Raw genomic sequence first — 15,418 nt, forward strand, 5'->3', positions numbered from 1 at the left:
TCCACTTCCTAACACATCTGTAAACAGCATCCATATACTCAGGACCAGAGCTAATGCTCTCCCCCTCCGCCTCGATGCCATCTAGTCCCTCAGATTGAGTTCCCTCTCACCTGCCACTACAGACACAAAGCTGCTGTGCAAGCTTCTGACACTTGCACCAATCACCCCTACTAAGATTAATCCCTAACAGTATAAGTAGATTTCATACACCTCTCTGTTCTCTACTAAACCATACTTTGTATGAAGTGTATGTACAATAAATACTTGTTGAAAGATTAAATTATTTTAAAAAATCAAAATTCTAAGAAATGAAATGGCTCAGTGTGTAAAAGCACTTGCTGCAAAGCCAGAGGACCTGAGTTGGATCCTCAGAATCCACATTGCAAAAGGAGAGATACAGCTACTGCAAACTGTCTTCTCTCCTCCCCACACGCACTGTGGCATATACAAATCCACACAACACACATGAATGAACACATAAATGTCCAATCCTAGCAAAGCATCATTCCTGCCAATTAACTCACCCTTCAAGAAAAGCAACTAAAATACCATAAAACAGATAAATTTACATTTATACCAATTTAGAACAAATCAAACCAATGACCTCTGCTTGCAATTTTTTTTATAGGACAATTACTCCAGAATGGTATCTAAGCACTAATGTGCTCACTTCAACTCAAGAAAATGTAACACATTGGATAACATTTAATAGATTTTGGAATAAAGGAAAAGACAATTATATTTGATATTAAGATGGTAGGGGGAAGGTGACTATAGATAATTTTTCTTCATCATCGCATAATGTTAGTTTATGGCTTCTGGATCAAAAAGGAAAAATTTTGAAACTTGGGGAAATTGAAAATCCCATATATAACACAGAATGATTTGTAGATTAAGAATGCAGCTCTGGCATCTGTTTGGCATGTCTGAGATCCTGTGTTCCATCCTCAGCACCCAAAGAAAAAAAGGAAAAAAGAAAAAGAAAGATAAGGTTTTGCTTGTTTTTCTAGTCAGTACAGGCAGATAAGAAATCTCTTTGTAAATCATCAGGTATATCTCAGAGAAAAATGGGCCAATCTCAAATTGAAAATTTATAATAATAAAAATGATAATATACAACTTATTTGTTTTTATTTTTAAGATGTATTTATTTTATGTGTATGAGTTTTTTGCCTATGTTTATTACATGTGTTTCTGGTGCTTCAAGAAGTCAGAAGAGGGTGTTGGATGTCTTGAGACTTGAGTTTCAGATGTTTGTAAGCTATCATGTAGGTACTGGGTATCAAACCCAAGTACACTGCAAAAGCAGTCAGTGCTTTTAACTGTTGAGTCCAAGGACTCTGTAATCCAAGGACGCACCCTCAATTTTCTAAAAATTTGCTGTTTTATGACTAGGTTTATTCCATTGTTCATTAACTCAGGTCCTAATTTCTGCCTTAAGCAGCAGAGGTGTAGAAAGCAGGCATATTGCCTCCATTCTGTACAAAACTGAAAAATCTAGAGAAACATGAAAATACCTTAAATACTCCAATAAAATTTTGTATTTGCTTTTTGAACAGAGGAAAAAACCATGGATAGGTATTTATGGATTTTTTTTAACTTACCTATTTGTTTTTATTTCTAAGCTCTACTAACCACTTGATTGAATAGGTCCCTAAATAGAACGAATCAACTCTGGCTTCGAATTTCATTCACCCTAGGAAGCATGAGGGCACAGTCACAGAAGCCTGAGTCAAGCAGAGTCTAGAAGGCTAGGGAAAGCGTCTCAAGTTTACTATGACTTGCTCCAGACAGACTGATTAAAGAAAGATGGGCAGAGCACCAGATAGTCTTGAATACAGGGAAGAAATCAACATTAAGAGTGCCACAATAAGAGGGAAAGGCAAAAAAGAAAAAACTTACTCTCTTATTGTCACAATTCGCAACAAAAATTAAGCTAACTTTAACATATGATTGCAACTCAAAGAATATCAAATATCATTTTTTTTTTTTTTTTGGTTTTACGAGACAGGATTTCTCTATATTGTTTTGGAGGCTGTTGGTCCAGCCCGGCCTCGAACTCACAGAGATCCGCCTGCCTCTGCCTCCCGAGTGCTGGGATTAAAGGCATGCGCCACCACCACCCGGCTCAAATATCATTTTTAAGAATATATTACAATATAAATATATCCATTAACCCAGGAATATACTCACACACCAAAAATTAACATCAAAATAAAGATTTTAAGGAGCTACTTCTAACATTTTAACAAATACTTCTCTCATACATTGTTATAAAATGTCTGAACAGGGGCTCTTGAATATAGGGAACAACCTAAAAGGAATGCAAATTGCTACATCAGTGTCATTTGAAAGATTTCGTTGTGCCTGTTGAGTAACAGAAACCTCAGCTTAAAAATTCATAAGCATTTTTATTAGGATGAATTACCAAACTAATACTGAAGATGAAACTTGATAAGAGTGAGTGGTTGTTATTGTATTGAGAAAAAATAAATGTGAGTAAATAGAGAACGCTACAAGGACACATCCGGAGAAGCCATAGCAATGAGAAGAGTTTACCTTGACATGGCTCTGGGCACCAAGATTGTAGATCTCTGTAGGCTTCACTTCATTGATGATTTTCACCAGGCAGGTGCTGTCAGTGAGGTCGCCATAGTGCAGCTTCATGTCTTTAAGATTTAGAAAAAGATCATCAACATATGAGATAAAAGAGAAACATTTCAATATCAAAACTGAAATATGTATTATTCACATATGAAAATGAAGGTCAAACTGGTGTTCCCAGGTGTGACAGCCCATCCCTCCAAACCCAGTACTTGGAACACTGAAGATCTTGAGTTTGAAGTTAGCCTGAACTACGTAGCAAGGTCCTGCCATGTGTTCCAATCTCCTTCCACCAACACAAAACATAAACATTCTATTTGATGGTTCTTGAGTGTCAGAGGATTACTTTTATCTCTAATAAACATATAATGTATAAAGAAAGGTCTTTGTGGATTTGTAATAGTAAATTCAAATGGACTTGTTTTTAAAAATGGGAATATCCTGAAGATGTTAGATGATTATCATATGGCTGTAAAGAATTTAAAACATGTGTTACATGAAAGTGAAATCTTAACAAATATCACCCTGGAATAATGCAATACCCTCTAAAGAAATCTACAACACACTGGTAAAGAAAAGATATAGCTCTTTGGGGGAAATTTTGTTTAGATACAATCTTGTGGTTTTTAAGAACCTTACAATATATGTATTTAAGCTGGCTATGATATCTGTGATAGTAACATAACTCTTTAATGGACAGTCAATCTACCCAGATTCATTCACTGAAGCTGACCCTTATACTGATTTCATTGTAAGCAGTTTGCTAGCTTGGTCTTCATATGGTGGTATCATTGTGCATACAAAGAAACAAACAAACAAAAAAAAAACATATTGAGCACTTTCCATCTGAAATTTCAAAATGTGACATGATCCAAAATCCTAAAATTTTTGAAAAACTGACAATGCAATGTCACAAATGAAAATATCCATACCATCAAAACTAGTTGTGCACAAAATAATTTAAAATATTATCTAAATTATGTATATAAAACATTATAAATCCTATGTGAATAGTTGGGTCCTATTTGTAAGCCATCTTATTATAAACTTAAAAAAATTAAACTCTAAAATTCTCAAGTTCTTAACATTTTGTAAAACAGCTACTCAAAATATAGTAACTTCCAAGAAGATACACAGAGGTGGAAAGCCTATTCCATGAACAGCATCACCTTCCTAATGATACCAATACTTAAAAGTAACCTGAAAATCTTTTACAACTAAAACCTAAATCATTTTGGGGTTACAATCTCACTGCATCACCCTTGATAGCCACAGACACTAAGTAATACACAAACTTAAAAGCTCTGTGTCCTAGACTAAGCTCTACTCTTATCCTGCCATGTGACCTTGATAAAGGCACAATCTTTCTGGGTCTCCATGTACAAAATAGTCTCTTTAACCACCTGAGTGAGGAGATCAAGTGAGAAAATACTGTAATGTAATATCTAAATGCTACTGCTCTGTACAGGCAAATTAATTCATAGTAACAAAAGCAAGAAAGCCAGTAAGTCCTGATAGTGACTTTTAAAGCAATTTAAATATAATTTGAATAACTATCAAGATTTTGAAACATCTTTAAGAACCATTTTTAACCTCAATGTACATGAATTACGTGGGTAGGGAGGACCTGAAAGGATTTGAAAGACGGAGAAAATATGATCAAAATAGATTGTACAACATTTTTAAATATTTTTTAAATTTTAATAAAAATTATAAAAATTCTTAGAATAAAACATGAATGAATATTCAAAAACATCAATGTGCAAAGACCAATTAGCTTGAATAAATTGAACCAACTATAAAAAACAGAGTAATCTTTTAATACAGAACTGGTGTTTCTTGAAGGAACAGGGACACCTGGACTGAAGAAAACTGAGCAAAGTTATGATTTGCCTATTTCTCTTAAAGCCATCTACTGAATATCACTCTAATAATCAAACCAAGATGGCACTAAGTCTAGGGCAGCTACGAGGAAGGTTTTCCCAGCTTGCACGTCAGGTGGTGTTCACTGAAGTAATTCCTGGGTAAAAAAATTGAGACTAGATGGGCTATGAATAATGATATTGGAAAATGTCTAAAAATAGGAAGCAACAAGAAAATTACTTACTTCCTTCAATGTGAGCCTGTGGATTCTTATATAAATGTTCAATTCGACCTGTATTAAATGAACTGGATCGCCGTACAATTCCATGGACCTGAGTTTTAAGCATAAAAAGATAAATTTAAGTAATAAATATAAAATTAGGATTAATAAGCAACTCAGAATTTCATCTGCTAATATATAGTTCTATAAAAGAGTATAAGTAGTACTTCTAGATGGTATTTTTAAATTATGAGGAACAGTTCCACTTTCTGCCTAACTACTACCTGTGTGCTACCAACAGCACACTGCTTCCGACCTTATCCAGAGTCTATACTGCTAATCTCAGTGTAAGTAATTAGATAATTACAAGGCTTCATGCATAATTGCAGATACTCAAGTTTGTCTTCGAAACATACACAGTCATACTGATGACAAAAATATCTCTGATTTGAAAATGAAGGCAAAAGCTGTGAAACTGTTTTTGATCTGTTAAACACAGCATAAGGTTTCCACAATTACCCTGAGTTCCCAGTGCTACTTCATGCTATTATATCAATTTCTGGAGGCACAGATACAATCAGAGAGAGGTTGCTATTGTTAAACTTTGTGGAAAAGTTAGAAATACAAACTATAAAGATTAAGGAAAGTTTATATACTACAAACATCAGACTAAAAGGTTAAAAAATAAAGACTTAAAAAAATCTTGATTTGGCCATGGTCAGAGTGAAGGGGCAAAGCAAGGCATACCTGGCTGATACTAAAGAAAAGACCACTGTGTCTGACACATGAGAGAAATTGCTCCACACTTGGTCCCACTTCCTCCTTGTGTCAAGATTTCTCCCTCTGTGCTGCCAATGCTAACACCAGTTTATGTCATCAACTGCCGAAGTTCCAGTTGCACTGGTGGCAATTTTAATCCTTGACTTATTTTAGAAGTGTTCTTTCTAATGTTGGGTAGATTCGTTTACAGCTGAATACACTTCTATATTTTAACTCAATCGTTTTCTGTCTATTTCAAACCAAAATTAATCCCTGGCATGACTCAAACATTCCAAGTGCAAAGGGGAATTAAAAGCACATAAGGCTTTCTTTCAAACAGAAAGAAATGTCATCGCCATTTTACATGGCATACACAAGAAACTGACTTCTCTAAGGCTATGGCATGTCCACAATCAACAATTCTGATAGTTAACTGCTTTTTCCCAGAGAAAAGCACTCAGCACAACTTTCCAAAAGAAAAAAAATCCAAGAAAAGTTGGTAAATATGAAAATACCTTAGAAATGTTGTAAACTTGGCTGACATTTTAGGAAGCAAACATTAAAATTAAGGAACCATTAAATAGAAATGTGTTATTAATAAGGTTATAATAATTGTATTTTATTCTCCCCAATTTTGTAAGTTGATACTGAATTATGAAGTCAAACTGTTATACACAATTAATGAATATTTTTAAGTGACAATTTTACATATATACTAGTGCATAAGAAACTTGGTGTTTATACCAAAGTTATTCCTAATATTCAAATTTACCCAATGCAAGTACTCTTTTGTACTCAGTGGAAATTTTCTTTGTTCTGAAAACGTAAGCTATTTGATAATTAAATTATTATTTGGCCAGCTTTCTCTTAATTACTAAATTCTAGAGAAATCACATATTTCTATAGACAAAAGCACAGAGAAATGCCCTAAACGTACTAATTTTCAAGGCTTGATAAGAATATTCTACAATCTTAACAGACTGGGATGCCAAATCAGAGCAAATAAAAGCAATGCCTTTAATGTCACACTAACAAAGACAATCAACAAACACTAGTTTTTGTTTTGCTTTTCTCTAATAAAAAAATGTGTTTGAATTTCTACTTACTCCCAAATTTGGCATGTGTGTAGGTGGGAAGAAAGACTTGCCAAATACTTAATCCATGACAGCAGGTATTATTCTAAGAACTAATGAAAGCTGAGTCTGTCTGCTTCTGAGGCAGGTGAAATACAAGCATTAAGGCAAGCTAAAAATGTGTGCAGACTGCATAATCTAGTATAATTTGAGATTAGCAGCTTTCTCTTTACAGAAAGACATAGGTAGGTCTTTTCTCAAGATATGTGGAGAAAAGGAGATGTGGATTAGGAAAGCAAACAGAAAATAAACAGGCCAAGTGACCTTTACATAAACATAATCAGTACTGTTATTAATTAATAGCTAGGAATACCTAAGTCCTTAAGTGGAAGAGGATGTTTTAACAAACAAATCTCATGCCTCAGTCAACTGTCAAAGAGGAGTATTTCAGGTTCTCTTAATATCAAAACAAAGATGGCTTGATTTCAAAATGTTAAGTACAAAGTAGGTGCTAAAACAAAGAAAAGCTTTCTCATTACTTAGGAAGAGAGGTGATCCACACCACTGGATTACAAATTCTCCAGTATCTAAATTGTTCTTGGAGGAGGATAGTTACTGCGATTCTTCTTTGGAAAGCATGGATCACCTAGATTGTATCAGCAGCTGACATTTACACAGCAGTGACCACATAGCAGACACTGGCCTTAACTGGTGGTAAGGCAAATCTTCACAATCACCATATCACAAGTGAGAGCACTGTCTGACACGCCTAGCTTACACCATGGCAGTCAAGAGGCATGCTTGTTCTATGATGCCAGTATACAATGCAGTTTGAAGACAGAATCTATATGAAGAATGGCCTTTTTGCTAACCAAACTTCCAAGCTTCTGAAACAAAAAAAAAAGCCTCTAGATCACAGAGGACGGGGAAGAAGTCCATACTCTAAAACAGTCCCTACACATAACACCAGTGTTTGAATCCAGTCTCTTCTGCTTTGGTACTCCATCTCAGGAGAGGCAGTCATGGTTTCTTTCCTAGAATGGAAACCCATGAAGTACCTATTCTTTATTTAAAATCTGATATGCTGTGTTGCTGTTACCAGGTTATTAAAGACAGATGCTCTTATATTCACAGATACGAGTTATCATTTGGAGAGTTGGCCTTGGTCTTTTCTTTAGGATTAGTCTTTGTAATCACATTTTTCTCTGTGCAAACTAAGCACACATTGTAGTGGTCATCCCATATTGCCAGCTATCTAAAACTGGGGTGCTAAGAAGGTATTTGAAGCTAGAAGGTACTTCCATGGCAGGTTTCACTTCTATTGATCTTTTTCCCCTGAAAATGTGAGAGGATGCACAAGTTCTTGGATCCTAGGCAAGAAAACATGCCTACTTTCAATGTTGTAATTCATAAGTTAGACTTTCACCCATCACTCTCTCTGCCATTCCTGTATCAAGAGGCATCATATGTCTCACAAAGCTACACTGGCTGAGTTGTTCACACCTGCTCTTTCACTTCATTCTCTAAAGAACCTTGTACAATAGAAATATGCTCACCATCCCTACTTATAGAACGACAGACAGACAGACAGACAGACAGACAGACAGACAGACAGACAGACATCACCATCTTAGATGGGTCAAAAAATTGGACTGAGGACACAGAGCCAGCAAGAAGAAAGGATTTAGATATAAACCACCCAGGTATATATAAACAGCCAGGTGTTGGTGGCGCACGCCTTTAATCCCAGCTCTTGGGAGGCAGAGTCAGGCGGATCTCTGTGAGTTTGAGACCAGCCTGGTCTACAAGAGCTAGTTCCAGGACAGCCTCCAAAGCCGCAGAGAAACCCTGTCTCAAAAAAGCACACACACACAAAAAAAGATATAAACCACCCAGTAACCAAGTCCCAGGGCTGAATGCTATGAGGACTAGACTGCTTATTCAGCTCCTTGATCAGTGCTAGTCAACAAGGAATAAAAGAAAATGGACTTTTAGCTTTACCAAGCTACAAAATATATCCAGTGTATGGAAGGCACAGAAAGTATCCCCAGGGTACCTGCCCATGAAGCCTGATAATTCTTGATTCTCCTCTCTATGAAGACATCTGCAGATACTAAAGGAGGAACAAGAAATTGTGGCAAATTTCTGTAATCCCAGAACAGGAGCATCATAAATTCCAAGCAAGCTTGGGCTATTTAGCAAGAGTCTTTCTCTAAATTAATAATAATAATAATAATAATAATAATAATAATAATAATGTTAACTATACAAAATAATAACAATAAACAAGGATGGATGCTATAGCTTTTTTCAAAATTTTAATCCTGAGTAAAAGTCAAGAAGCAAGCAACAATGAAAACTATTATACCCTGTATCTTCTCAGTAAGAAATGAGACAGAAATAAGGAATATGGATGACCCTCAATATTCATAGGCTCTGAAACCATGGAGTCCACAAACTGCAGCTTCATTCATCTGTCCTGGACAATGACAGACTTTTCTTTGTTCCTCAATTAATAAACCTAGTTATATAATATTTGTATTACATTGGGTATAATAACTATCTTAGTGATTTAAATTATACAAGGTATATATATAAGCAATACAAAAATAACATAACATTTTATACATGCAATTTGAGTGTCTTCAGACTTTGATATGTGCAGAGACTCCTGTAACAAATCCCCATGCAGATTATCAAGAGACGACTGTATTTTACTTTAGAAGACCCATTCAGAATGTGACCAAATAAAAAAGTTACAGCGAGCACATTAAACATGTTCCAAACTTCAGGAAACTAAAGGTACATGGACAAAGGATTAATTCCTAGGGATCTGACACTCTTCAGAGACTCAGCCTCTGTGTGTCTGGTACTGGAGTCTGAACTTTCCTTGAAGTCCCTGCCATGCTACTGCCTCTCTGTCTGTTTGTTCTTGGCTTTAATGCTTCTAATAAATGTCTTAGGCCCCAGAAATTCAAAAAATGTTATTTCTTTGCATACATACTACTCTTTGATATAAATTTTCTATGCCTGCCATAACTTTTCATTGTTTTGTAAGTACAATAAAAACAAAGGATCTTAATTAACTGTGTTATTTTCCCCACTGACCTTGCTGTGCTCCTCTACTGGCATCCTTCTGTATGCCAGGCTGACTGTGTCACTAACAGCAAATCAAAGTCTTCCTCTTCTAGTAGAAGAACAAAACAGTCATAGCATCATGCCTCTTACAGAGCTGACCTGTTCCTGGTCTACACTTTGCTACCAAAACTATGTTGTTTCTAGTTATTTCTAAGCTTCCTGGTATTTCTGAATAGTAACTGAATCTGAATGAAGTCAAAGTAGTTCAGAGTGTAAATTCAGCAAGATGGCTTGAAGCAAAAAAGTGTATGATGCCTAACCTGACGACCTGAGTCCAATCTCCCAGAAAACAGAACTAGCTGCCACAGTTGTCTTCTGACCTTCATACACATGCTGCAGCACATACACATATGCACACAAAATAAAAAGTTTAATGTAATAAACAATTCTTAAATAGTTTGGAAGAAAGGACCCCACTGGCTCACCTAGTCAAGTCATTCATTAGATTTCATCTGGTCCTTTGTACAGTAGTACCCTATCTGTTCACAGGGAAGGAGCATCAACAACATCTAGGGACATATAAGAAAGGATAATCCCAAACTTCTGAGCCAGCCTCTAACAGAACCTGAGGTGGGTCCACACAAAAGGAAAAGGCTGAGAGTCTATTGGAGAAGATGATTGTTTTCATCCAAAATTGCTGTCACTGACCTATGGAATCAGATGTGGTCAGACATTTCCTGTCATTCAACTGTACATATTCCAGCTCTATAATTTCAATGGTCTTGAATAACTAAGAGCTGCAGCTGATAAACCTGGAAATTCTCCAATGCTTTCTGTTTTTTGTCAATCACTCTAATGTTTACTGTGACCTAAGCATAAAAGGATAAAGCCCGCTTCACCATCAGACTCCTAATAATAGATCATTCTACAATTATGTCAATCATCTCCTAAAACTAAGGAAAGCAGATCACGGAAATTAATACAGCGCATGCAAAAACCCCTTTACTCTTACCACGCACACACAGCTCACCCCTTTACCACATTGTATGGAAGACTTTCTGCTTGTCTTTTCTGCCCTATCTTATCCCTTCCCCCTGAATTATCAATCATAGATTCTAACAATTTATGGATCTCGCTATTCTCATCACATTGTGTCTGTGAGAAATTCCTCCCAATTAACTGTGATTTGCCAAGTAAGTCTTCTGCTGCCTTTCTGTAAAGGAATCAAATCTGCTCTTTTAACTTCAAATACTAATGAAATTAACACATCTGTAGCTCACTGGGCAGTCTTACATTCTCACTGCATCTAATTTGCAAATCTGGCATCCTCCTTGTGCTCAGAAGCCTAATTCCTCAATGAGATACCTGAATAGAACTTTAATAGCACTAACAGGAACACATGTACAGCTCTCCTACCTGCAGATGATTAAAGCCTACACAATATGACTAGCCCCAAGGCCTGCCCATCCACTAGTCTACTCAGTATAACAGCATACAGCCTCATACACACTTTCTTGTCTCTAGACTACACTCAGTCACTGATTAGTACTTCTAGCTTTATTTCTACTCATAGTCCCACAGGTCCACTTCAAAGTATATCTCAACACCCTTGTGATTAGAGCATCACTCAACATATCGTCTCCATCTTCAACAACTCAATGACTTGGCTTGAACAGCTTGTTATCATGATTCCCTGTCAACTCACTCACATCACTGGCTACCATACATCTCTTAGCAGCAGATCCTATGTATCTACATAGCACCTCAGATGTATCTATACCATATATTTCTGCTATTTATTTACATTTAGGTTAACAGCTTGACTAGACAACAACATTTTCCTAAAACCAATGCTTTTGTACTACTTATGACCTGCTCTAAAATACTTTGCTTTGTTGAATTTTTAGCCTCTCAATTACTACAGCAATTTATTCCTAAAAACATATGTGTACATAGGCAGTCCCATAATTATACTTGTCTTACTTTGGTATCGCAAGACATAGAACTACTATACAAGAGAATAGAAGATGCTAAACACTGCTATGATTTATTATAGTCAAAGATATCAGAAAATATTAACTTACAATAAGAAAACTATTCCCATTTTCATCAAATCCCATTAACAAGCCAAATTCTTTGAAGTTCTTTTACATTTGTCCAACTGCACATTTTTATACAAATTACTGTAACTGATGGAAGTAAGACAAAATGTAAAACTAATAATACAAACATTGCCAAAGTATTCCAGGAATTGGTCACTGTGTAAGTTTTTATTCTCAATAGATCATAAATTGACACATAAGTACAACCGGAAAATGTTCCTGAAAAGTATTCACTAAACTACATCAAATTTAATAGAATTATTTTTAATTCTAATGTTGAAGAACAAAACACAATGATAACAACACCAACATGAATCACACAGATTCATCTTCCATAAAATATACAGCTGCCAGTTAGAAAGCAAACACGTCCAGGTGTAAATCTTTCATGCAAGCTTGCCAAAGATCAGCTTGGTTTTTATTACTCTGTGCAATTTCCAAATTAAGTGACTTCACCATGAGTGGAACTATTTAATGTAGCACATTACATCATAAATTAACCCTAACACTCTTACAGTCAGGTTCATGCAGGCTGCTGCTTTATCAGAGAACAAGGGAGACATGCAGAACAGCTAGACCCCTTGTGCTCACCAGCAGATAGACAGCACAATGAACTGGCAGCATCACCGGCGCCACGACAGAGTCGTGCTTGGATTCTGATTTGTTATCAGAGTTTCCGTGGAAAGCACACACAGAGGAAGCAAAGCAGCTGCATCCTAGCAGTTCATGGCAACCCCCAGGAGCACTGAGTCACTCACCTCGTATCCTTTCTCCAACAGGAATTCTGCCAAGTATGAGCCATCCTGGAAAGAGAGGGATAATTGAGAAGTGTTAGTTAGACCTATGGTGGCTGGTACAGAATTGTGATCTATACTAAGAGTTTTGAGACCATTATCTGAAAGGCAAGTTGAACAAAATAAAAATCTTAGCAACCAAAATAAAAACAAAACTGATAATGACAACACCACCAAATGGTGTTTGACTGTTAACAAAGCAGACAGTAACCTATATAAGCATTGCTGAAGACAGGAAGAAATCAAAACCCAAGCAAATAATCAGAGCAACAGAGAGAGCACAAAGTTGCAGTATCACCTGGATTTGGGTTCAAGTCTCACCACTTACAGGCTATGTGAAACATGTAAATATGTTAGCAAAGCAAAATGCCTTGGTGCAATAGGAATACAACAAACTCTCGCGGGGATGATATTTAAAAAGGAAAGTGGCAAGTTCAAAAGGAGACAGAGAGCACAAGGTGTTGACACTACTGAGATGACTCCACAGAATTGTGGAGAAGGCTGGAAGTACTATGCAGGAAGGTAAGAACCTTCACACGAGGTTTCAGGGACAAGTTAGCAGCTAAGCTCTAGGGCTGTAGAAAGCCACTAAATTTAGAGGATTTATGGGATGAGGTTCAATTAAAACTTCTATATCATATATGTGTGCATATATACAAACAAACTTCAAAAGAGGAGACTGTTACTTCTTTGATAAAATAACAATTTCATACTGCACGAACAGACTTCAGGGGTCATTTCCCATAGAGGGATACTCTCTTAGCCTAGATACATGGGGGAGGGCCGAGGCCCTGCCCCAAGTGACTTTATAGATTTTGATGACCCTTCATAGAAGGCCTCACCCTCCCTGAGGAGTGAATGGATGATGGAATGGGGAGTTGGTGGGAGGCATGGGAGGGTGAGAGGGAGAGGGAACTGGGATTGATATGTAAAGTAAGATTGTTTCTAATTTAAATAAAATTTATTAAAAAATAAAATAGCAACAACATCAAAATATTAAAAAAATAATAACTACCTCAAATGAGTTAATCTTAAAACATGCAATGATTCCTATCTTAAGGCGGGGCTAACTGAATAAACACTAAGAGTCTCAACTGGTAATAACAATTGTTTTAGAAATTTCTAGATGGGACTTTCTAGTTAAATAATTTCATAACACTCTAAGAGAGAAATAAGTATTACAGACATCTATTTAAAATAGTCTGAGGCCTGCCAGGCAGTGGTGGCACACACCTTTAATCCCAGCACTGGGGAGGCAGAGGCAGGCAGATCTCTGTGAGTTCGAAACCAGTCTGTTCTACAAGAGCTAGTTCCAGGACAGCCTCAAAAGCCACAGAGAAACCCTGTCTCAAGTGAGACCTCTAGTGATCCAAAGGGATGACACCAACTGGCAAGCTAAGCAATAGTGGAGGGACCACCTTAAATGCCCATTCCTGATAATGAAATTGATGTCTATAGCCATCCTAGAACTTTTATTCAGTGACTGATGGAAGCAGAGGCAAACACACACAGTTAAACACTGAACTGAACCCAAGGAACCCAGTGACAGAGAGAGAGGAGCGATGAGCAAATTGGCAAAGAATGGGCTGGCAAAACCAGCAGAGACAGCTGAACAAGGGGGGAGCTCTTGGAGCTCAGACCGACAGCTGGGAGGCCAGCATGGGACTGATCCTGACCCCCTGAGTGTGAGAGTCAGTGAGGAGGCCTGGGCAACCTATGGGGCCCTGGGCAGTAGATCAGTGTTTATCCCTGGCATACAAACTAATGGACCTCGTGTGTCCATAACACAAAGAGGGATGCTCTCTTAGCCTGGACTCTTAGGGGAGGCCCTGGACCCTGCCCTGAGTGAAATGACAGACTCTAGATATCCCCTATGTGGGTGGCGATAGGGTGGGAGGCTAGGGGGGGTGATGGGGGAGTGCGGGAGGAGGGGAGGAAGAGGGAAATGGGATTGACATGTGAAGCAAGCTATTTAAAATTAAAGTAATAAAAAATAAATATTAAAAAAAAGACAAAAATTAGCCTGAGGCCAATGTTTGAACTGTTACTATTTGAGGAATACTAGGAACTCTCAGGAAAAGTACTGGATCTTACATTTTAGAGCCAATCCCATAACTGCTCTTCAGCTTTTTACCCCAACAGGGAGTCCCTTCTATTGAACTCAGATTTAATGAAAAACTAAGGCTCCAATTCGCACAAATTTCTATTCTGCAAAGAATTGGGAGTTTTCTTAGGTTTCATAAGTTTGAAAAAGCTTAAAATATCCCTTTGAGGTTCAGAAATCCCTTCCAGATATTCCAGAGGGGAAAAGGACACAAATTTTAGTATTGCCATGATCTGACGTAACGTTGGTACTGGAGACACCAATGGGTCCTGAAAATGACAGAGTTGCCAAGTGAGTTAATTCAGAAGTCCTGTATAAATTCATGCAAAATGGCAAGGCCAGGCATACAAAGGGCATATTTTGTGGTCCATTAAAAACTCCAGCAGATTTTCTTCTGACTTTTTGACATAGTCTGGTTTAAAGACTTATGTGGAGAAGAGGTTGGCCTTTTCATCTCAATCTCACAATGTGTACAGGTTTTACATACTTTTATATGTTAGTCAAATCAAATCACAAGGCTGACTGATTCAAGCCAGGATAAACGAAGCTGGCCTATACGATCACTGGAAGGTTTTTTATTTTTATTTTTGTTGTTGCAGGTATGTGTGGAAGGATAGCCCTGTGAATCAACAGAAAAAAAAGCATTATTAACGAGAATAACTGCACTGATAATAATTTGACTAAAGATTTCTAAAAAGCAGACTTGCATTTCTTACAGCATTGTTACCTTGAAGCATCCAATACTACACTCTCTTCACTATCCACATGGCATAAAACAGAATGCTTAATGTTCTACCATACTCATACAGAATGGGGTGGGG

General features: G+C 37.1%; 1 protein-coding gene across 1 annotated transcript in view; it reads right to left on the bottom strand.

The window, feature by feature from the left end:
* Gmds (GDP-mannose 4,6-dehydratase) overlaps positions 1-15,418 on the bottom strand; it is a 516,914-nt gene that overhangs the window by 415,154 nt on the left and 86,342 nt on the right. The window contains exons 2-4 of the mRNA XM_040755777.1: positions 12,458-12,502; positions 4,712-4,799; positions 2,560-2,669 (exon numbers count right to left, since the gene is read on the bottom strand). Of these exons, the coding sequence (XP_040611711.1) occupies positions 2,560-2,669; positions 4,712-4,799; positions 12,458-12,502 (243 nt within the window). The remainder of the gene's footprint in view (positions 1-2,559; positions 2,670-4,711; positions 4,800-12,457; positions 12,503-15,418) is intronic.

This window comes from Mesocricetus auratus, unplaced genomic scaffold, assembly GCF_017639785.1.
Source record: "Mesocricetus auratus isolate SY011 unplaced genomic scaffold, BCM_Maur_2.0 Super-Scaffold_100013, whole genome shotgun sequence".
Taxonomy (NCBI): domain Eukaryota; kingdom Metazoa; phylum Chordata; class Mammalia; order Rodentia; family Cricetidae; genus Mesocricetus; species Mesocricetus auratus.